Source organism: Sorex fumeus, unplaced genomic scaffold, assembly GCF_029834395.1.
Source record: "Sorex fumeus unplaced genomic scaffold, SorFum_2.1 ptg000051l, whole genome shotgun sequence".
Classification (NCBI taxonomy): domain Eukaryota; kingdom Metazoa; phylum Chordata; class Mammalia; order Eulipotyphla; family Soricidae; genus Sorex; species Sorex fumeus.
In genome coordinates this window covers 28,733,749-28,756,104 of record NW_026606108.1, presented here as the reverse complement: position 1 = coordinate 28,756,104, position 22,356 = coordinate 28,733,749, and the positions used below count along the sequence as shown (strand labels likewise).

Here is a 22,356-nt window from a genome sequence, read left to right as displayed (position 1 = left end):
GTGAATCATCTAGCACAGTTGGCCTAATATCTCTGGGAATGCCCCCCCACCCTCTCTTCCCTCTGAGTACTGCTTGGGAGCGCCCCCCCCAACCCAAAATAGCAGTCATTGTGAAAGAGGGGAGTTTTAGTCCAAAAAAGTGCTTATCTTCATTCACTGGAGAATATCCTGTATTAATAGAGAAATAACTTTTGGCAAGGATATAGGGATTATAGCTCCTGGAATATGACACACCACTAGGGAATACTTTAGGTTAGTGTTTCCCAAATTGTGGGTTTTATGGGAATCTCCATATTTTTAGCTATGGGTGGGTGAAAGGATATGACATTAAATAAATTTGAATCATAAAAACTAAAAAACCTCTTTTTACTTTACTTACTTTTCATTGGGACTGGAGTGATAGCACAGCGGGTAGAGGGTTTCCCTTGCACTTGGCCGACCTGCGTTCGATTCCTCTGCTCTCTTGGAGAGCTCAGCAAGCTACTGAGAGTAATTCCGCTCACATGGCAGAGCCTGGCAATCTCCCTGTGGCATATTTGATATGCCAAAAACAGTAACAACAATGGAGACATTACTAGTGCCCTCTTGAGCAAATCGATGAACAACAGTGACAGTGCTACAGTGCTACAGTGCTTTCCATTGTTAGAGTCTAGGTTTGCTGCCGATTTCAAGACTAAGCCCTTAATAATTTATTATGTTTTTCCTTTTTTAAAAATAGAAAAAACAAGCCTGGGGTTGGAGTGATAGTTCGGGGGTAAGGCACTTGCTTTGTTTGTGGTCGATCTGAGTTCCATTCTTGGCATCCCATCATGGTCCTCCAACCACTGCCAGAAGTAATTTGAAAGTACAGAGCCAGGAGGAAATCCTGAGTACTGCTGTGTATAGCCCCCCAAATAGACAAAACAAAACATAAAAGAAAAACCAAGCCTTACATGTTCAAGAATATCTACTGTTTAAATTTTGCTTCTGTTTTATATTTGTTGCAATTTGAACTTATTCAGAGTTGTGATAAAGGATACATAATTACATTATATATGCATATTTATATCAGGGAAAAATAATTAACTATACAGGTCAGTGTCATTAAGTCACAGTTGTTTGGCAACCCTTATCCTTGTTTGTCCATTGAGGCTAATTTTCTTGAATAAAAAATAAATGATGCCATTGTAGTCTAGTAGATGCCAATGGCATCTTTTAGTCTAGGGTTGACCAAGCAAAGGCATAAAAGAACTGGACAATGTGGAATAGTAATTGTAGCAAAACAGTTTCTTTTTGCAAGGGTAATTTTATTTCTATACACAACCATTTAGGTTTTTATATAGTCAACTCAAGTTTAAAATCTGAAACGAATATTATAAATACAATATTAATAAACAGGCATATTTATGTATATTTTCACGCACACATACACTCAGACAACATTAGCTGTAATCCTATAAATGTTAAAAGTTTAATGGGAAGAGAAGATGGATTCTTCCAAAAAATCAATATTTGGTTGGTAGGGAGAACATTTATAATTACTTTAGAATCATAGTGAGAAGAGCCTTTCTTCAACAGATTTTTCAGAGAATTTACTCAGATCCATTCCGAAATAAGTTTTCAGCCTGGATTCAGCTTGTAGGCTGTTTGTTTGGATTCTCCTGAAGCTTCTGTACAAAGAATGATGGTCAGCATTTCTCTTCTCTGCACTTTACACAGAAATAAAAAGCCAGGAGACACAAAGCAGTTTCCCTTCCCAGGGAGGTACTTACATATTTTCCCCCTATGTCTTGCCCTACCAATGTCCTTAAGAGACAGAGTAACTCTCCCATGCTCTTCATTAGTGTTCTCTGACTGATAGCTCCAGCCCACACTAGTCAAGGCGCTGACAGGATATCAGAGAATTGATGCCACTTGCTGCTACTCTGAGATTCTATCTGATATGAAAATGAGCTAGTGAGTGAAAAGGTAAATGACAAAAAAAGTTAGGAGAAGTTCTAGAAAAAGTAGATTGGGGGAGACAGTCTCACTCAGGATTAGAAAATCTCTTATAATTTTCATTGCGGATCTCTCAGAAGTCACTGTGAAGACAGATTTGAGGCAGTGATTTTAGTTTTTAAGTAAAAAGTGTTTGGGGTAGCGGGGAAAGCTAATTTAAGCAATTTATGTTTCCAAAAGCAAATCCTAGCCACTACCCTGGGAAAACACATATGCATGGATCAGTAGCTGATTCTTTATGTTCAGAAAATTGGACTTTGAAAATTTACTGAAAATTCCAAAGTCCCTTTACTTGCCTTTAATGACATTTTGCATTTTAAAATCACAATTGAGAAAATTTATTTGATAGTGACTGTCTTCCAAATCAAAAACATGGATCATGAAGAGTGATAATTAAAACCCAACCTAGACAGATTAGATAGACTAGATTTATTCTTTACTGGATGAGCTCTTTATAGAACACATTCCCACTTTTACTAGGCCCTCTTCGGCCTACAACTTGTTTTGTTTGATTTGGGGGCTACAATCAGCTATGCTCAGTGCTTACTCCTGGGTCTGTGCTCCTGGATCACTCCTGACCCTGGAGTGATTATCAGGCCTGGGGAACTACACGAGATACTGAGGATTGAGCTCAGGTCAGCTGAAAGGGAGAACCTTCTGTACTGTACTTATCATCTCTCTGGTCTTTCTCATTGGGATTTGGAAACTGTTTTTGAAGCTCCTGAGAGAATACTTTGCTCTGCTTAGCCAAGGAGAATTACTGAATATCAGTATTTAATATTTTACCCAATTGCATCTCAAAAGCTAGCATTGAATATGGGAGACCCTATCTGAGGCTGATAATATTTAAAGAAAATTTCCACAGCTGAATTTATTGCATGCGATGTGAATGTCAGTCTTTCGCAGTGTAACTTTTTCATAATGGGAATCTTTGACTCAAGACCATTGTTTTTGTGGAAGCGCACCCCATTAGGAGCTCTTAATAGGTTTTTGTTTTCCTTCTTTAGTCCTTTCCCCATCTTTCCCATGCTTTTCAGAATCTTAACTCTTTTTTTTTCAGTTCTTTATATTTGCTCGTTTATTTTGCTACCCTCTTTCAAGGCAGTGATGAGCTAGACTTGCTATGTTGCATTCACTTGGGGACAAGCAGGAAGAATCAGAAAGGCATGGACCTCAGAGGCATGAATTTGAGCAAACATACCTGACTCCTGCCCCTCAGCAAGGTTGCTGCAAGCAGAGTCTTTTGTTTTGTTTCTATGTAGTGCTCTGGAGGCCCCAGAAGCTTCATAGGTCATTCTTGGTCAACTGGCAGTGGTTAATACCAGAGCCCAAGGATCCTGTACTGCTAGAACCTTTTGAAGTACCAGGAATTCCCAGACCACTTTGATGGTCCTCTTCCCTGAGTACTATGTAGTGTTGAGTATTGAAACAGATCAGATGCATAGTAGACATGCATTAGAATAGCTGTACGATCTCCTGATCCTAGATGATGTCTCTGAAGACCACTGGCACAATGATACATTAAAATAAGGATATATTTAGTTCCAAAATATATAACAAAACTTGTTTTGGTCTTTCTGCTATCAGCAGAAAAAATGACATTGCACATAATGATAGGTGATCTGTTTCATTATTCCTGGTAAGGAAATAATAACATTGTTTTCTCATAGATGACAATTATATTTGTTGAATTTCCCAGTTTTGGTCATATCTTCACTTGAAGAACTCAGTTGTGCTTTGTCTGCTTATTTGTCTGAAACATCTTTAGCACTATTTGAAGAGCATAGGCTAGAGTTGGTTTTTGTCTCCATTCATGAAGACATAGTATTTGTGGGCTGGAGTGATAACACAGCGGGTAGTGCGTCTGCCTTGCATGTGTCTGACCTGAGTTTGATTCCTCCGCCCCTCTCAGAGAGCCAGGCAAGCTACCGAGAGTATCTCGCCCGCATGGCAAAGCCTAGCAAGCTACCCGTGACGTATTCAATATTGCCAAAAGCAGTAACAAGTCTCACAATTTGTTGTGAGACGTTACTGGTGCCTGCTTGAGCAAATCGATGAACAACAGGAGGACAGTGAAAGTATTTGTGTTTACAGGTTACAGGTCCTTAGTATCAACATTTTCTCCATAAGAAGATATCATTCTTTTTTTTTTCTTTTTGGGTCACACCTGGCAATGCACAGAGGTTATTCCTGGCTCTGCCTGCACTCAGGAATTACTCCTGGCGGCGCTCAGGGGACCATATGGGATGCTGGGAATCGAACTCAGGTCGTCCTCGTGCAAGGCAAACTCCCTACCCGCTGTGCTATTGCTCCAGCCCCAAGAAGATATCATTCTTGAATTTAGTTGTCATCAGTATGGTTTGCGGGAATATTTGCTTTTCAAAGGTTTTGAAGATGTGTCCTTTCAAAAGAATTTCTTCTCTTTTCTTTGGAGGTAGAGTTGACATATATCGATTATGGTAGTTTCAGATATACAGTAGGATTCTGTAAGTATTTATTGTGAAATTATCACTATAGTAAGTCTAGATAGCGTCTGTCATTAGGCATAATTTTAAATATTTTTTCTGATAATTGAGAATTTTTAAAAATTTCATATTTGAAACTATGATTTACAATTTACTGGCAGAGTTTCATGCAAAATACATTCCAACATCATACCCTCCACCAGAGTGTCAGCTTCCCTTTACCATGTCCTGGTGTCCCCCCTCCTTCCTATCCTAACCACTACAGTGTTATGCATCCTATTAACAACCAGTTCTCAGTTTCTGTTGCTTTTGAAGCATTTGTTATTTCTTTCCTATGTTATTTTGTATGATCTATTCTCTTATCAACTCTCATATATGCATTACAATATTAATTAACCCTTGTCAACATGCTAGACATTATATCCTATGATTTATTTCAAGATAGGTAATTTGTACCTCTTATCAATTCCTATTAATACACTGAAGTATACTTACTAGTATAGTAAGTATATCTATATACACTTTAAGTATATTTACTGAAAAGAGTAATATGAACTATAACTTGGGTTTTAGAAGTAAGACCCATTACTGGCTGCATCTCCACAAGACTAAGTACATGGTTCTTTGACATTTACTCTATACTGAGCTTCCTGCTGTTTGTCTGCAGCTGTCTGTGAAAATGGATGTCAGAATGGTGGACGATGTATTGGACCCAATCGCTGTGCTTGTGTTTATGGATTCACTGGTCCACAGTGTGAAAGAGGTAAGAAAGTAGAAAGAAAATCTCCCTTCGAAGGATATATTGTATGGTAAGACTGTAACATTTTTTATCTCATGAAAAATCTTTTTCTCATGAAATGATGAAATGGTATTCCTATTCTTTGATTATGCCTGCAGCTTGAAGAGTAGGATTTAATGAGTTATTAATTGCAAATTCTTGTAATGTGCTTAATTCGAATTGGGAGTCATTGTTCAGGGTGCTCTCTGTCTTTAAAAAAGTGTCCAGCTAGCCTTGGCTGCAAAGCCAACAAAAATTTGGCATAAATCTATCTAACCAATAAGGAACTACGATATATTAAACAACAGAAGTTTCAGAGCTTAAGATAGACATGCCCCAGGCTTTCATTCTGTTATGTCAGTTCTGTGCCATGTCTTCCTTTCTGTGTCAGTCTTGCCCCACCTTGGAATTCTTTGTGAGACTGCCAGCAGTTATTATCTACAGCAACACACTGTTCAGAATTAGGGAGAGAAAATCTTCTCTCTAAAATGTCTTCCCCAACCATGTGCTAATCAGTTTTCGGAGATACTCCATGCACTGCTGAGTTTTAAAACTAGTTTGTAATAAGGGGGAGCGGTTTCAATAAGTTTGACATATGCACACAAAGGCTTTGAATTACAAAGAAACTTTATATTTTAAAAATTACACTCATTACCCTGACATAATTTAATCTTGATATTCTGCTTAAATCTTGACAAGTAATTGAGAAATTAGAATTATATACTGAAGTTTGAAAAGTAAGATGAATACCACCTTTTAGCATATACTGTGTGTGTATATATATCTCAAGATATTTATATTATTTCTAAGGTAACAGATTTCTTGAGTTTGAAATACATTCCACAAATGACAGTTTATAGTTACACTTAGAATAAATTTAAATGTCTTTTCCAGATGCTTTTATTTTAGGATGAAAATTAATTATGAAATGTTAACATAAAAAGAAAAATTGCTAAGAATGAAATAACACAAATTTTCTAGATGGTGTTCAGTTTATTTAAACGCCATAGAATGGAAAATAGTAAGATTTAGAGCATAATTGGTGGAGCTCATGCTTTTTTTTCTGCAAGTCATGTAAATTTTGGAACTCTCATCTTGAAGCAGATTTCAAGCTCAGTGCCCTATTGGCAAAGGAATTGGGTAGTTTCAATGGAGTCTTCCAGGTATTACATCATTATTCCTCAACAGTTATTCATTCATTAGATTTGTTAGTTCTTATTAAGTTTATGAGAATTCAATAAAAGCCCACATACATTTCAAATTTACAGTAGCAAGTTCTCAGAAGAAATTACAAAATTCATTAGCTAGCAGTTTGGCTTTGGGGATATTTTTATGAAACATTGGTTTCTTAAAACCTTTTACATCACTCCCCTTCATATTAAACTTATGAAGCTTTATTTCTTCCAAAGATTCTAGTAACTTCCACTTCTAAATTGCAATCATAAACTTTACACTTTTAAATATATTTCACTTGAATTTTGTTTAGGTTTGAATCCTACAAAAATTTTTCTCAAGAAATATTGTCTACACCAAAAGTATAAATGTTAACATTGTAACCAGGCTAAATCAACTATAACTTTGCCCTGCCACAGAGACAGGGATGGGGGGATGGGGGTGGGAGGGATATTATCCATGGTGGTGGAAAATGGGCACTGGTGGAGGGATGGGTATCTGATCATTGTATAATTGAAACCCAAGCACAAAAAATTGTAAATCTACAACTGTAAAAAAAAAATTTAAAAAAAAAGAACTTAAAAAAAAATCGCTACATAGGTAAAAGACAAATTTATTTATGTTGATGTCAGTGAATAGGTTCATGTGCCTTGTTGACATTTAGTTTCTGTTGTCTTTATTCATTTATCTAGTCTCAAGACATATGTTCTTTGTTCTTTTAAATTTTTTCCGTAAAATTAGTTATATTTTCTCCTTGTGTGGAAATATATAAGACCCAGTAATTATAATGGGTCTCATATAATTTATCATTAAATTTATCTCCTGTTCTCAGTTTATGATAAAAAATGGCAGCTTATCATCTATCTGGGTTTCTGGAAAACTGGTTTCCACACTGGAGACAGAGGCTAAGAGTTGATATGGTAATGGCATTTAACTTGTGTGTTGGTGCTGGGTAAACTGGATATTACTGGACTCTCACTCTTGCTGATCTGTCCAGTTACCTTAGCATTGGGTAAAAGGAGTTCTTCAAAATCATGCAGTTTGTAGCAACATGGATTGAACTAGAGGATATCATGTTGAATGAAGTCATTCAGAAGGAAAGGTATAGGGAGATAATCATCTCTTATACATGGGGCTTAAAGATACACATAAAGGTATCAACAAAGACCAAAGATGACAAAATGGGGTAATTGATCCACCCAATTGAGTTGTGTGTGGGGTTTGGGGAGAAGAATTGTGTGGTCTTTGGGAGATGGAGGATGTATACCAATGATGGGCATGTTGTTGGCATTATGTCCATGAGAATAGTTTTTAATAATATTGTAATTTATAGAATCTCAATTAAAAATATTTTTAAATAGGCGGTCTTGTGGGCACACACTGATTGTAAAATGAGAAGAGTTCATTTTACAGTCAGTGTGTGTATCCAGGCACATGAAGTTATTCCATTCTTTTTGCTTCTTCTCCAAATAGTGTATTTGATAATGAATACATACTGCATTTAATATACACCTGAGACTACATGGTGACTGAATCAGCATTTTATATATAATATATATTAAATAAAATATATTTATATATATGACATTTTTCCTTAACACTTTAAATATACCCTACTCTTTTGTAGTAGAAATTTGGAAGGGGTAAGCTGGCAAGGAATGAATTCATCTAAGGGATTTCTGGAAAAATAGAATGATTTCTTGAGTACAAATGTGAACTGCCCAAAGTTCTCAGTTCAACTTCTTTGACTTAAATGATTGTTGAAGCCAAATTACTTTGTAAATTGAATTTTCCTTGAATATTATGTAAGAACCATCTGTTAGAAATATATCCTAAATCATTTAAAATTATGCATAAATTGTTACTACAGATTTTTTATCATGTAAATATGACCTCCATATAAAAGTGAATAACTTTAGTAAAATTTCAAATACCCTTAGACGCTTAAATGACATTTTGTTTAAAGTGTACATCTCTTATAAATGGTAGTAACTTCAGTAGGATTCATGATTTAACTTTTTTTCTATTTACACTTGAAAATGCCTTTTGTTGATTTAAATTTGCTTTAAAAAGAAATTGTAATATCAAATTTCCATGTTAAACTTTAATGAAATTTAAATTCTGAAATGTTTATGTAAAATGAAAAATGGATAATTTCCATAAAATCATCCAGATGCAGAGCTACTGCATGAAATCACTGTCTAAAAGTTTGCCAAAAAGAAATCACTTGACCTCAGCTTGAATACCTTGAGGCAGGAGCTCTCACTAGCCCACCTTCAGACAGTGTTCAGTGATCTAGGACTGCATAATTGTGCCCCCCACCCAAGCTGATGTATAAAGCACATCTCTTGTTTCATTCCATGGCTACTTCTCTAAAAGGAGTCAGCCACAAACCACAATCTACCACTCAAGTTTGCACGATGGCAACTTGAAGTCTGATTATAAGCTCTTGAGTTATTTTCTAAATTTTTGTTCGCCCACTCAAATTTCAGGAGGTAAGTAACTGTGGCAGCTATTAAACCGTAACCGTATCTTGACCTTATTCAAACTTTTCAAGAGCAAGAGTGAAGACAGGCAAATTGGAGTTTTCCTGAATTCTGGGAATCGTGCAGACTGGACCCAAATTTGTTCAGAAATAACCAATACACGCATTAATCAATACTAATTCCATTGGAATTTGTTAACGTGTGCAGGGTGGATTTGTTCAGTTACTTATAAGTAACAGCAAACTAATAGCATAACCAGGAGCTCTGTGGTCCATGGAGAGATATCAGCTTCTGTCATGTGGAATTCTATACACAATGGATTTGGTATTTCCAAGAAATAAATATGCAGTCATGTTTAGAAAAAAAATTCCTTCCAGTTTTATGAAAGTATCATTTAGCATAAAAATTTAGAAAATATGAGAGTATAAGGTAAAAAATGGAGTCATTCATTACTCCACCATTCAGAGTAAATTGCTTTTAACATTCCAGGTTGGGCCACATGTGACTATGCTCCGGGCTTACTCCTCTATCTGTTAATGGTGGGCTCATGGAACCATATGCAGTGCCAAGAGTCAACTAAGCTTGGCCACTTTCTCTGTGGTACCTTACGCTCTATACTAGCTCTGTGGCCCTGTTTTTAACATTTTTGTGATTTTTTCTTTGGTGCTTTTTCAACTACACAGAGTGTTTATAAGATTGGGATTTTGTTGTAATCTACTGAATCATAATATGAAACGTGCTTATCTTCTGCTTTCCTTTTTTGTTATGAAATAAATATATTAGGCAACAGATTAAAATAGTCGCACAGCAAATTATAATTAATAATGAAGATTAGGTGTCTATATACTCTACAACTATGTGATGTTTGTGAAAATTTTTTCTGTATCTCAAGATAAAGAAACTTTTCCAGGTCAGAGTATGGTACATAGTAGATATATATTGCAATGTGATTTAAGATCTTAAACTCTATTACTCTGTTACAGCTGCTGATAGTTGCTAACCATAATTATTTTTCTTATCAGTTGCTTTTGGGACCATTTCCATGCTTTTCTTATAAAATGTAGTTGGTTTGGTTAAAAAGCAAAAGCCTGTAGCACACATGCCCACAAATAAAGTTTTTTTTTCCAAGCAGTTTATTTATTTTCTTTCTTTTCTTTTTTTTTTCTTTTTTTATTAGTAAAAAACCATGAGGTACAGTTATAGGCTTACAAATTTTGTGCTTGGGTTTCAGTTATACAATGATCAAGTGCCCATCCCTCCACCAGTGCCCGTCATCCATCCCCATGGGTCCCAGCATCCCCCCCCACCCTCATCCCCCCCCCCCCCCCCCCCCGGTCCCATCCTGCCTCTGTGGCAGGGTATTCCCCCTTGTTCTCTCTCTCTTCTTTTGGGTACTGTGTTTTGCAAGAGAGGCTTTGAGTGGCAATCATTTTTAGGATATTTTCTAGTAATGTAATTGCTGAGTTGTTGAATATGTGAAAGTTTAAAGCTTTTGTTTGCTTTTTTGGCGTCATTTCTGGCTATGCTCAGGGTGTCCTCAAGAAACAAGGCATCATTGGGACCTGAGCGATAGTACAGCAGGTAGGGCGTTTGCCTTTCATGTGGCCAACCCAGGTTTGATTCCCGGCATCCCATATGGTTCCCCAAGCACCGCCAGGAGTAATTCCTGAGTGCAAAGCCAGGAGTAAGCATCGGTGGGTGTGACACAAAAAGCAAAAACGAAAAAAGAAAAGAAATAAGGCATCATGTGGTGCCAGGGATTGAGCCAGGGTTGGCTACATGCTAGAGTAAGTACTTACCCGCTGTACTATCTCTCTGGTCATGATATTCTCTTTTTAAAGTCTTTCTTGATTTCCAAACTTTACAGATATCTTTTTTTCTGGTGAATCTGAAATTTTATTTTTATCTTTTTAACAACATATGAGAATGCACAGAAAGAAAGTTAAAGTAAATTTATTTCTAAATATATATCAAGTATCTGTTGAGTACTTATGTTACTAAATATTAAGCTAACTACTTGAAACTCAAGTGACGTGGATAAACAGTTCATACTCTGTTAAGAGAAGCAAATTATCTATTTAAAGAAAAGAACTTGTTGTCACTTTAAACACTGAAACATAATATGACACAGTAAATACTATAATAGGAGTAGGGGCATATTTGTATAGAACTCAGAAATGCTTCCTGAGTAATGGATATTTGCAAGACTTCTGAAGTTAAGTCCGAATTTTAAAAAAATTGCTTATTTTATTGGAAAAACCATACTAGACTAATTCCTGTATTACCATTGTACATGCATCATGGTGAAATCTTAGGCTAAATAAACACTATTTAAACTCTATTGTTCATTAGCAGTTACTTGAGTTGACTGAGTTCTCTTATAAAATGTTTCCCTTTTTCTTGCACTTCAAAAAGTTAGTGTGAATGAAGTAACAAGAAACAGAGAGAGCATGTTACTGACCATACAAGTCAGACATGTGCGTCTGCATTTGCACACAGACATCTCTGCACTTCTGAGGCCATTAGAACATTTTATAACTTCGTGCTCTCTAAGCTAAACTTAGCCTTAAATGGGCATCAGAGAAATACCAAAAGATCTGCAGGAACTTAACTTTTTGGCACCAGCTCAGATGACATCCTTATCTTGAAAGGACCATTAAGAACACAAGGGAGGGTCAATGAGAGGGAGGCAAAGCAGACAGTGAAAGGAAAGGAAGTGAAAAAAGCAAAAGAGGAGAATGATAGAAAAAGGATTTACATCTCCTAGTGATGTTGGGAGCAGAGCTGTTTGCTTGTATTAAAGAAAGTACTAAACTTGGGAGAAAACCATTTCATTGAGAGACCCGATCTGGGGGAGATCATGGCTTCCACTTGCTCTTAGACTTAAATCTCTCCTGTTTATAATCTGTGCAGTAAGATTGAATGTGTGGGCAATTTTTAGATCCTGAGACTTATAAAACTCCCAAATAAAAGCAGTGAGCATTTTTATTTTTTCCAGCTCAAGGGGCTTTTTGATATATTCCTTTTTTAAAAAAAATTTTAAAATTTTATTTTCATAAAGTTGTTTACAATAACTGATAGCATTCAATATTTCAACACCAATCCCACCACCATTATAACCTTTCCACCACCATTATTTCGAATTTTCCCACCACCACTCAAGCCTGCCCCACAGGCAGAAGCTAGATTATTTATTTTGTATTGCTTAGTAAGAATTTTTTTGACTGAAAGGGCCTATCTCACAGTGATTCAACAAAAAAAGTAAAAGAGGAAAAATGCATGAGCTGTTGTGTGGCTGCAAAAGGAGCCACGCTTTCCAGGAATTCTAAAATCTTAAGTAATTGGGATCCAAGACATCTCTGCAGACAGTTGCTCCAAGATTCATTTTGAGTCACTTAATCATGGCCATTAATGCGCTTAAGTGGCACCCAGAGGTCAGTTTGTGGGCTTGACAGCCAGGACCCCTGAAGAGTAAGGAAATGGGAAGGGGCAGCCCAGTCCAGACCCCTGGCGTTTTCAGTCACTGGTTCCTCATATCTGGGTTTTTCAGCGGATTTATTCTCTTGCATGGGCTGGGGGGACCCAGGACAAGCCTGTGAAGATTGGCAGTGCGGGTGGCGGCAAGATATATTTCTTTTTTAAAATTTAACTACCTTCAGGTGGGGAATCTACAGTACAAAATAATAATACTTATATTTTATATTTTATAAGTCCATAAATATTTCCTAATTTCCTATTTTAGCATTACATAGGAAGTTGTTAGAACTTGTAACTGAGGAAACTGAGGGCAGAACTAACAAGAGACATCAACAATTAAATTTAAATACTATTATGAAGGATTCATTCATTAATTAATGATAATATGTACTGTGTGAGGGAAATGCATACGTATTATTCCTGTGTATGTTTAAAAATCTTAAAAATTCTAATTTTGTAATTCCAGACTTCAAGGGTTTTAAATTTAAAAAAAGTTGTGGATTTGCAGTTACCTTGTAAGAGTTGTTGAACCGATTAAGAGCAATGATGAGCTAAGCTTCTGGTGGGGAAGTTGGTATATGGCATCTGTACACTAGATATTTGTTTTGATTGAGATGTCAGAATCGAACTTAATATGAAGATATGTGACCTTGAAAGCATGGTTAATGCTTCCATCCTGTGTTTGCATATAAAATCTATTTATCATAATCGATAAAAGGTAAAGGCCCTCCCGTTGATCATCGATTTGCTCGAGCGAGCCCAGTAACGTGGAGCGATAGCATAGCGGGTAGGGCATCTGCCTTGCATGCAGCCAACATGGCCGACCCGAGTTCGATTCCTCTGCCCCTCTCGGAGAGCCCGGCAAGCTACCGAGAGTATTCGATATGCCAGACACAGTAACAACAAAGTCTCCAATGGAGACGTTACTGGGCCCGCTCGAGCAAATCGATGATCAACGGGAGGGCCTTTACTTTACTTACTTTACCATAATCGAAATCAACCTTGGATTATTTTTGTGAGAATTAAAAGATACTATTATCATTTGTATTAATCTCTCCTAACTGACCTGTTTATTTATCTTAAAGACAGATATTGTATCTGATTATTCAAGTTGTAATGGTAAAAATGGAATATCAAATTTTCCAATCTACCGAAAAATACTATGTATCATTATTAACATGATATTACTTTCTATGGGTTGGATTTTTAGCATATATTTACCTTATTTTACTCTTTGTTTTCTACTATCAATACTAGAGTGCTGTCAATAGTTAGTATTTTACTGGTATCTTTAGTCTTAGTCTCCTTATTAGCGTGGGCGCAAGATTTTGTCTCACATTTTTCACAGGGTAGTTAATAAATTTATCTGTAGACTTTGTTTCACACAGGATTCTTTTTTGTTTGTCTATTTGGGGCACATACGGCAGTGCTCAGGGCTTACTCCTGGATTTGCACTCAGGGATCACTCCTGGCAGAGCTCGGGACCATAAGGAGTGAACCCAAGTTTGAACCTGGGTCAGCTGCTTGCAAGACAAACGCCCACCTACTGTACCATAGCTCTGAACCTCTTCCCCCTAGGATTCTTATAATCAATAGGAGACATATTCCTTTGTTTGTTTGTTTTTTGGGTCACACTCGGCGATGCACAGGGGCTACTCCTGGCTTTGCACTCAGGAATTACCCCTGAAAGTGCTCGGGGACCATATGGAATGCAGGAAATCGAACCTGGGTTGGCCACGCACAAGACAAATGTCCTACCTGCTGTACTATCACTCCAACCCCAATATTCTTAAGTCTTTTAGGGGAGTCTATGGACAGGAATAGTTCAGAAAACAATTCCTCTCTGAAACTTTTCTTGACTACCCCTCTACCCTGCATCACCTTACACTTCAGACAAAAATTAGCTATCATAAATACTGTTCTGCTAGAATAGTTCTCTTTGTCATTATGTTGTGTCTCTTTATTTACTTGACTATGAGCTTATGAAAAGCAAAAGGATGTGTGTGTATGTGTGTGTGTTTAGTGTGTGTGTTTAAACTCTTAAATTGCTCCCACATTCCCTATTCTCGCCATACCTTTTAGGGAAGGCCACATTAATTAGGGGTTCTATGGAGAAAAAATAGGATGAAATAAGGTGCAGCTATAGTAAATATCCTTAAATGTTCATGGAGGCTTAGACATCTGGTGTAGCTAAAAAGCAAAGTTCTTGAAAGGGAAAATTAGGTGGTGAAGTTGGGCCAATAGATCTTAACATATGAAGTCTAATATGCCAGAGGCAAGAGGCTGCCTTCTGTATTCAGTTTGCTTTGGGGAGAAAATTGTGAAGGATGTCTGTACTTGAAAGAAGTTCTTCACAATGTAGAATAGTAAACAAAAAGAAATGTAGAGAGGAGAATGGAGGGCAGAGACCACTCAGGAGAACTCATTCCATGTCAGCAAAGTAAAAGAAGTGGTCCTGTTAAGTTTTGTAATGTTTTCACTTGGATTATGATTATGTATGTATAAATTTGGTTCTTAGTATTAATTTCAAATACAAAATTATATAATATTAAAGTATCACTTATTGAAAAGTTTCTTGTGACAAATTGTTTAGCGAAATTAACCCTCAAATAACATTTTTAAATGTCACATAAATGAGGAATTTAAATTAGAAATTTATTCATATTCATCAATAGATAATAAGATAGAATTTGAATACAAGTGGCATAACCTCAAAACTTATGCACTTAACTAACAACTTTTTAAAAGTAAAACACTTTACACAAAGTGTATGTTTGCTCTCTTGAGATCATATTGTTTTAATTGTTCAATCTTAGAATTAAAATCATACATTGTGCCAGTTAAAGGAACCACTTGCTGTCTTTGTATTTTTTTGTTATCTAGAATGGGAAAATATTCTTGCATAAATTTCAAATTTCAACCTCTAACTTAAATACCCAGAAATTTTTTTATGAGAGGAAAATTTAGAAGATCATAAAACATATGAAACAACTGTTTTCAAGATGTGGGGCATTGGATAGCAAAAGAGTACTCCTGGGAGACAAGTTCTGTTTTATTTTTACCAATTTGATAGCAGCTCAGAAGAGGTTTTTCCTGGGTATTTCACAGAAAGAGATAACCTGACAGACCCCTTAAGTTGAAGTGATAGATGTGATATTTTGGGGAAAACAATGTGGTCAAAGTTCTAAAATAGACTATGTCAGTGAGGAAAAAGCTATATATATGTATATCAAAATCTGAAAATCAATAGAGGACATCTTATGAAAATAACAATAGAACATACTGATCAGTGTTTTCAATAAAACCTTCCATTCAAATAGGCAAGGAACTGGAATTATAATGATAAGTTCACCCAGAAACTATGCAGAAAGTTTATAAATTATGCTAGATGAATTCTATTTCTTGAGAAAGCTAGAGCAAAGATTTTAGAGGTAAAGTAGATATTTAGAACCCCAAAATTGAATTTCTAAACACTTAAGCTACAGAATCTGAAACAGATTTCAGAGGTAGAGAGGATTAGATGTAGTAGATAAAAAGATTCATAAATTTGAAGGCATACCATTAGAAATTGTACATTTGCTAACTCATAACATAAATACAATTTTAAAAATCAACATTTAGGGAAGAGAACTCTCAAATCAATGACATCAGCAGCGTCATTTAGAAGAGTTTTCAATTACCAGTAATTGAACCTTGGATAAACCTTAGTGCTGCCTCTACACAAAACTTTGTGCAGCAACATCATTTAGAAATTAGAAGGAACGTTTCTGGGGAAGATAGCTTAAAAAACTAAAGCACACATGTGGCTTGCCAAGACCCTAGGTTCTATCCCTGGTACTTCCTGGTTCCTGAACGTCACTGTAGTAGCCTAGGAGATCTTGCTGAGCCTGACCAGCAATGGCCAGGTATCACCAGAGTGAATCCTGAGCTCCTTGAACACTGTTTGGGAAGTCCAACCCCACCCAAAGTTAGAGGGGCAGTTGTTTGGTGAAAGATAAAAATTGGACTTTCAGTGGTGAACTTAATTTAGAATACACACACACACACACACACACACACACACACACACACACACACCAGAAAATAACCAAGGATATGGGGGAGGGATCCAAAGCAGTGCCCTGGAGCCACTTGAGATGATATCTGGCCAGTAGGCTGAAGGGTTTGATGCTCTGACTAGTATTACAATGCTGCACAGACCCAGTGGTGCTTGGGGGCCTCCAGGGCCACAGTCAGTCAGCTCTCATTGGATGCAGGCATGAGCATCAACCTTTTGAACTCTCTCCAAGGCTGCCACATGTTGATTTGTAATGATGTACACCAGAAGCATACAATGCTCTATAATCTACTGTTATTTCAATGGATAAAAGACAAATTTTCTTAAAAAAATTAAAAAACTATCCAAAATAAGTTCCAGGCGAAAAACAGAAAAAGTGAGAAAATAATTGAGTCTCCTCCATTGTCTTTATATCTCCTCTTCAGCCCTTAAACATTCCAGCCCCCCTCCCCCCCGCCACTCCCACACCGTTCCCACCATGGTACTCTCTGTTCTGTAGACCAGTTGTCAAGTTCTGTTGCCTTTGACCATTATTATTTTACAATGTTTATTTATATCCCACTTATGAAGGGATCATTCTGTTTCTATCTCTTCTTCTTACTGATCAGTCAGCATGACACCCTAGGAATCTATCTATGTTGTGGCACATTGCATTATTTCATCTTTTCTTTTTTATAGTCAAGTGGTATTTTATTGTGTATATTTACCATAGTTTATTTATATAGTCATCTTTACTTGGACACTTGGGTTGTTTCCAAAGTTTAGCTCTTGTAAATTGTGCTGCACTAAACATAGGAGCATAAAAGTCTTTTTTGAATTAAGAGTTTTTGGGCTCTTGGGATAGATGCCAATAAGTGGAAATGCTGGGTCATATAAAAGCTCAATTTGTAGTTTTTCAGAAGTGTTCATATTTTTTCAAAGAGGTTCAAACAGTGGACATTTCCTCCAGCAGTGGATGTGTGTTCTTTGACCCCCACATTCGCACCATCATTGGTTTGTTTCTGTTCTGTGTGTGTATGTCTGAGTCTGTATATGTGTCTCAGTGTCTCGTGTGTCTCTATGTTCTAGTTTCCCTGATACCAAAAGGCAGAGACATGACTGAAAAGAAAACTATAGACCTGTATCTCAAATGAACATATATGCAAAGATCCTCAATGAAAAAATGTGAAACCAAACCCAACAATAGCACTGCACTGTAGCACTGTCCTCCTGTTGTTCATCGATTTTCTCGAGTGGGCCCAGTAACATCTCCATTGTGAGACTTGTTGTTACTGTGTTTGGCATATTGAATACATCATGGGGAGCTTGCTAGGCTTTGCTGTGCGGGTGAGATACTCTTGGTAGCTTGCTGGGCTCTCCCAACAATACATCAAAAAAACAACAAAAAAAAATACAGCATGACCGAGGATGCAAGGATGGTTTACTATATGCAAGTAATCAACATAACATACCATATCAATAGCAGTAATTATGATCAAATCAGTAGATATGGAGAAAGCATTTGGCTGGATATAATACCCATTCATTATCAAGACTCAATAAAATATGATAAAAGGAATTTTCTTCAATATAGTTAAGGCCATTTATAATAAATTTACAGCTAAGATCATTCTCAACAGGGAAAAACTGAAGATCTTTTCTCTAGTATCAGGCACAGGATTGTTCACTTTTACTACTGCTGTTCCATATAGTATTAAAAATCTTTGCCACGACAGTCAGGCAAAGAAAGAGATATCATGTGTATCTAAATTGAGAAATAAAAAGTCAAACTATCATTTACAGATGACATAATACTAAGAAAACTTTAGAAATAGGGGCTAGAGATGCAGTATAGGGGAATAAGGCACTTTCCTTGTATGTAACCAACCCAGGTTCAATTTCTGGCACCACATACAGTTCCCTGACCCCAAACTTGAGTAAGATCCCTGACCATAGAACCCTGAGCACTGTCAGGCTTGCCTCTCTCAAAGAAACAAGAAGAGAAGAAAGCCCTAACAACTCTATGAAAAATCTCCTAGATGCAGTAAAATTGTACAGTAATGTGACAGGCCACAAAACCAGTGCACAGAAATCCATGACATTATATATACTAACGAAATAGAAGAGAGAGGATTTTTTAAAATTCCCATTCATCATTGTGCCTCAAAAACATCAAGCATTGGAAAAATAGGACAGTAGATAGGTGCTTACCTTGAGCACAGCCAACCCAGTTTTCTTCTCCAGCACCCCACGTGGTCCCTGAGCACCACTCAGAGAAATTCCTTGCTAGAGAGTCAGGAATAAGCCCTGAGAATTGCCAGGTGTGGCCTAAAAACAAACAAACAAAAAAATCAAGTTCCTGGGAATAGGCTGTACAATGATCGATATGCTTTCTTGAGCTTCTGCTAAAGCTAAACTTGATTTCAGCTGCAGTTAAAGGAACCCTAGGGACAATTCCTGGGTCATCATTCTAGCTCTTTGACGACTTTTATTCCTAATACTAATTTATACTATAAAACATTCTTAATGTAATTAGATTGTATAATAACTAGGTGAGTATTAAATAGTATCAGGAATCATTACAGTTCTATTATTTTTGTTTGTAACTTTAAAATATCGTTATTCTATTGTTTTGAAGCATAAAGCAGTAAGTTTAAATTGAATTTTATTACTCCCTTAAAATATTTTTTTGAATCACAGTGAGATACATAGTTACAAGATTATTCATGATGGGGTTTCAGTCATATAATGTTCCCAAACCCATCCATCTTCACCAGTGAACATTTCCCACCCCCCACCCCCACTCCCATCCTACCTGCCTCTGTGGCAGGCACTTTTATTTTATCTCCCCCCCCCTCCTTTCAGACATTATGATTTGCAATGCAGATACCGAAAGGTTATCATGTATATCCTTTTACCTACTTTCAGCGCTTAGTTCTTGTCCAGAGTGATCATTTCTAACTATTATTGTCATACTGGTCCATTCTCTATCCTAAGTCCTGCCTTTTAATACTGATATATGAAAAATTTTTATTCATTATTCTATACAGGTTTTGATGAAAAGTGGGGTGATCATTCATCTGGATCATTTGTTTTCCCCTTAATTTTAATGAAATTTTCTTCTGTTATACCTTGGGATTGTTATTCTGCTTTATTTCCTAAGTTCCTTACTTCAAATATGTTGATTTTTTGTAGATTCATGATATTTGTGGTTTGCGTACTTTGAAATTAGTAGTGTCAAGGAAAAAAGGTTTGTTTTGTACTTTCCTTTTCTAGTTCTGATTTTATAATTATGTGTTAACTATTTTGTTTCCTTAAATTAAAAGTTTTCTTTTTATTTGATTCTTTTGTTTTATCAACAAGATATTATAGAACACTTTTGCTACTGAAGTCACTTTCTGATTATAGTTCTTAACATATTTTTGTAGTACAGATAATTCACGAATAGTTGTCTTCTGTTTCCTTGATTATACTCTTATTTCCTATCATACGGTAAACTTAAACATAACGTTTTCTTAAACTGCTTTGTGCCTGAAGAAAAAAAAATGTTTTGTGGAGCCAGGAGTAAGTCCTAAGCACTGCTGGCTTTGACCCAAAAAACAACGGCAAAAAAAATAAAGGAGTTGGCAGATTCTGTTTTGGAATCATCTCATCCCAGCTTAGTGTGTGTAATTCTTTTTTATGTTGCTTCCTGAGGCTCTTTCTTCTTTATGGAGAAGTCTGCATTTCTATCTTGAACATGTTGCTCTTTTTCCTCAACAATTTTATTGAAATTTATTTACTTCACTAAAAAAAATGTAGCATAACCTCTGGCTCTTTTCTCTGTCTTCTGCATGTCCAAAATGGCCATCTCCTGTTTGCACCAATTTTGTATAGATAAATATTTGTTTCCTTCCTCTAGAATTGATTAAGAGTTACCTTACTGCCCTAGCTTATGTTTAGAGAGCTAGAGGGCTCAGGTATTCTATGTTGTAAGCTATGGAGAAGACAGAAGAGCATTTCTAGAATTTGGGAGGCTTTGAATAGAAGATCTGAACTCTAAACTTTCTAAGATTGTTCTTTGCATAACTTGGGTCAGGTTTACTGTTTTTTTTTTTTTTTGCTTTTTTTGGGTTCCACATGGCAATGCTCAGGGGATAACTCCTGGCTCTGAACTCAGGAGTTACTCCTGGCAGTACTCAGGGGACCATATGGGCATCCAGGCATCCGGGGATTGTACCCGGGCCTACCACGTGCAAGGCAAACACCCTATACACAGTACTATTCTGGTCCAGGTTTACTGCCTTTGACCATAAAACTTTGCTCTTTTCAAAGAAGATAGCTCTGAAATTTGGATGTTTTATTCCATTTAGCAACAGTTCCTGGTGCACCTTTGCTTTCAGGAAGTCAAGCTAGGTGTTTTCTGCATTGACCCCATCATTCTCCAGCAAAGTTACTCCTCTCTGTGTAATTGTAAGAGACCTTAATCTCAGCCCTGCTCCCTGAAAACGCTTTCCCTTATGTTCCTTGGATCTTCTTCTATAGGATTCTGGGAATAATTGACCCTGTGTGAAGAATCTCCCTGTCTTCACTGTCCTGACTTCCCCACCTCCTCACTGCCCCCTCCCCCAACCCCAATCTGGTAGAGATCAGTATGGCTGGTCCTTTGTGTTTTTTGTTTTCAAGTGAAATGCTATATCAGTAAGTAAGGACTCTCCCCTGCTTTCTACATAAGCTGAACTCTCTGAAGGGGAAATTACTGAGACATTCTGAAAGTTAGATGATTCTTTCTCTTTCCCTATTTCATTTAGGGGAAGAGGGATCATAAAGCGCCATTTTCAAATTCTCTGCAGGTCTGTGTTTTTCTTTCTTAGATCAAGAGTGAAGTTTTGTTTGCTTTTGCGTTTTTTTGTTGTTGTTGTTGCTGCTATTATTTATCAGAACTGTAGAAAAATGATATTCTATGTAGTCTCTACTTTTATCTTTGTCCAGGAATTTTGATAATATACTGAAAAGTTTTAAACTGAAATCAATCTATGGTCACACAGGAAGCCAGCTGTAGGAATTTTTTGATAGGAGATGATGTAGTTTTGGATACACAGTTATCTACAAACAATATTATAGAGGTTTATTAAGTGCACATTATTAAGCTAAGAACTATGGGTGTCTCATCTTCTATGGATTAGAGACTATGTTTCCCATGACCGTACTAAATGTCATGGTTTAATGCATGCAAAATTCTTCCACATGCATAAAACTGAATGTTTGCGAATACTTTCATCTGATTTAGAAATAGCATTCAGTACGCATTCCAAATCATAAAAAGGATCGTTTCAGCTTTAAAAAATAATTAGGTTCTTATTGTCACAGAAACAATTAGAATTTTACAAATTAACTGTATTCCTGAGGAGTCAGTTTATAGATAATTTCATGTCTGAAATGAAAAACTTGGACAGGATCACTATGTTTCTTGGTCATGAGGATAATCTTTCTTCGTAAAAAAAACAAAACAAAACAAAAAAAACACCTGCTTCTATGCCTGTTCTCTGAATACTGTTATTTAGCACACTGAATTAATGGGCTGGAGCGATAGCACATCGGGGAGGGCGTTTGCCTTGCACGCAGCCAACATGGCCGACCCGAGTTCGATTCCTCCGCCCCTCTCGGAGAGCCCGGCAAGCTACCGAGAGTATTCGATATGCCAGACACAGTAACAACAAAGTCTCCAATGGAGACGTTACTGGGCCCACTCGAATTTCAACCATTGCTACATATTCACCACATATTAAAGATTTTTAAAAGCCTCACACTACAGTTAAACCTGTATTGATTTCAGACTCTTTAGACTTGTGGGATCCACATCCAAGCATCAGCATTTAAATTTTTGTTTCTTTTAAACATTGGGAGGCCATACAGGCAGTGTTGGGATTGGGTATGTGGTGCCAGAAATTGAACTCAGGATCTCTCAAATGCAAGGCATATTTT

The 22,356-nt window shown here is 36.7% G+C and overlaps 1 protein-coding gene across 1 annotated transcript in view; it reads left to right on the top strand.

The window, feature by feature from the left end:
* The window catches only part of FBN2 (fibrillin 2), a 294,085-nt gene that overhangs the window by 10,681 nt on the left and 261,048 nt on the right, over nt 1-22,356 (top strand). The window contains exon 5 of the mRNA XM_056124409.1: nt 5,110-5,205. Coding sequence (XP_055980384.1) covers nt 5,110-5,205 — 96 coding nt within the window. The remainder of the gene's footprint in view (nt 1-5,109; nt 5,206-22,356) is intronic.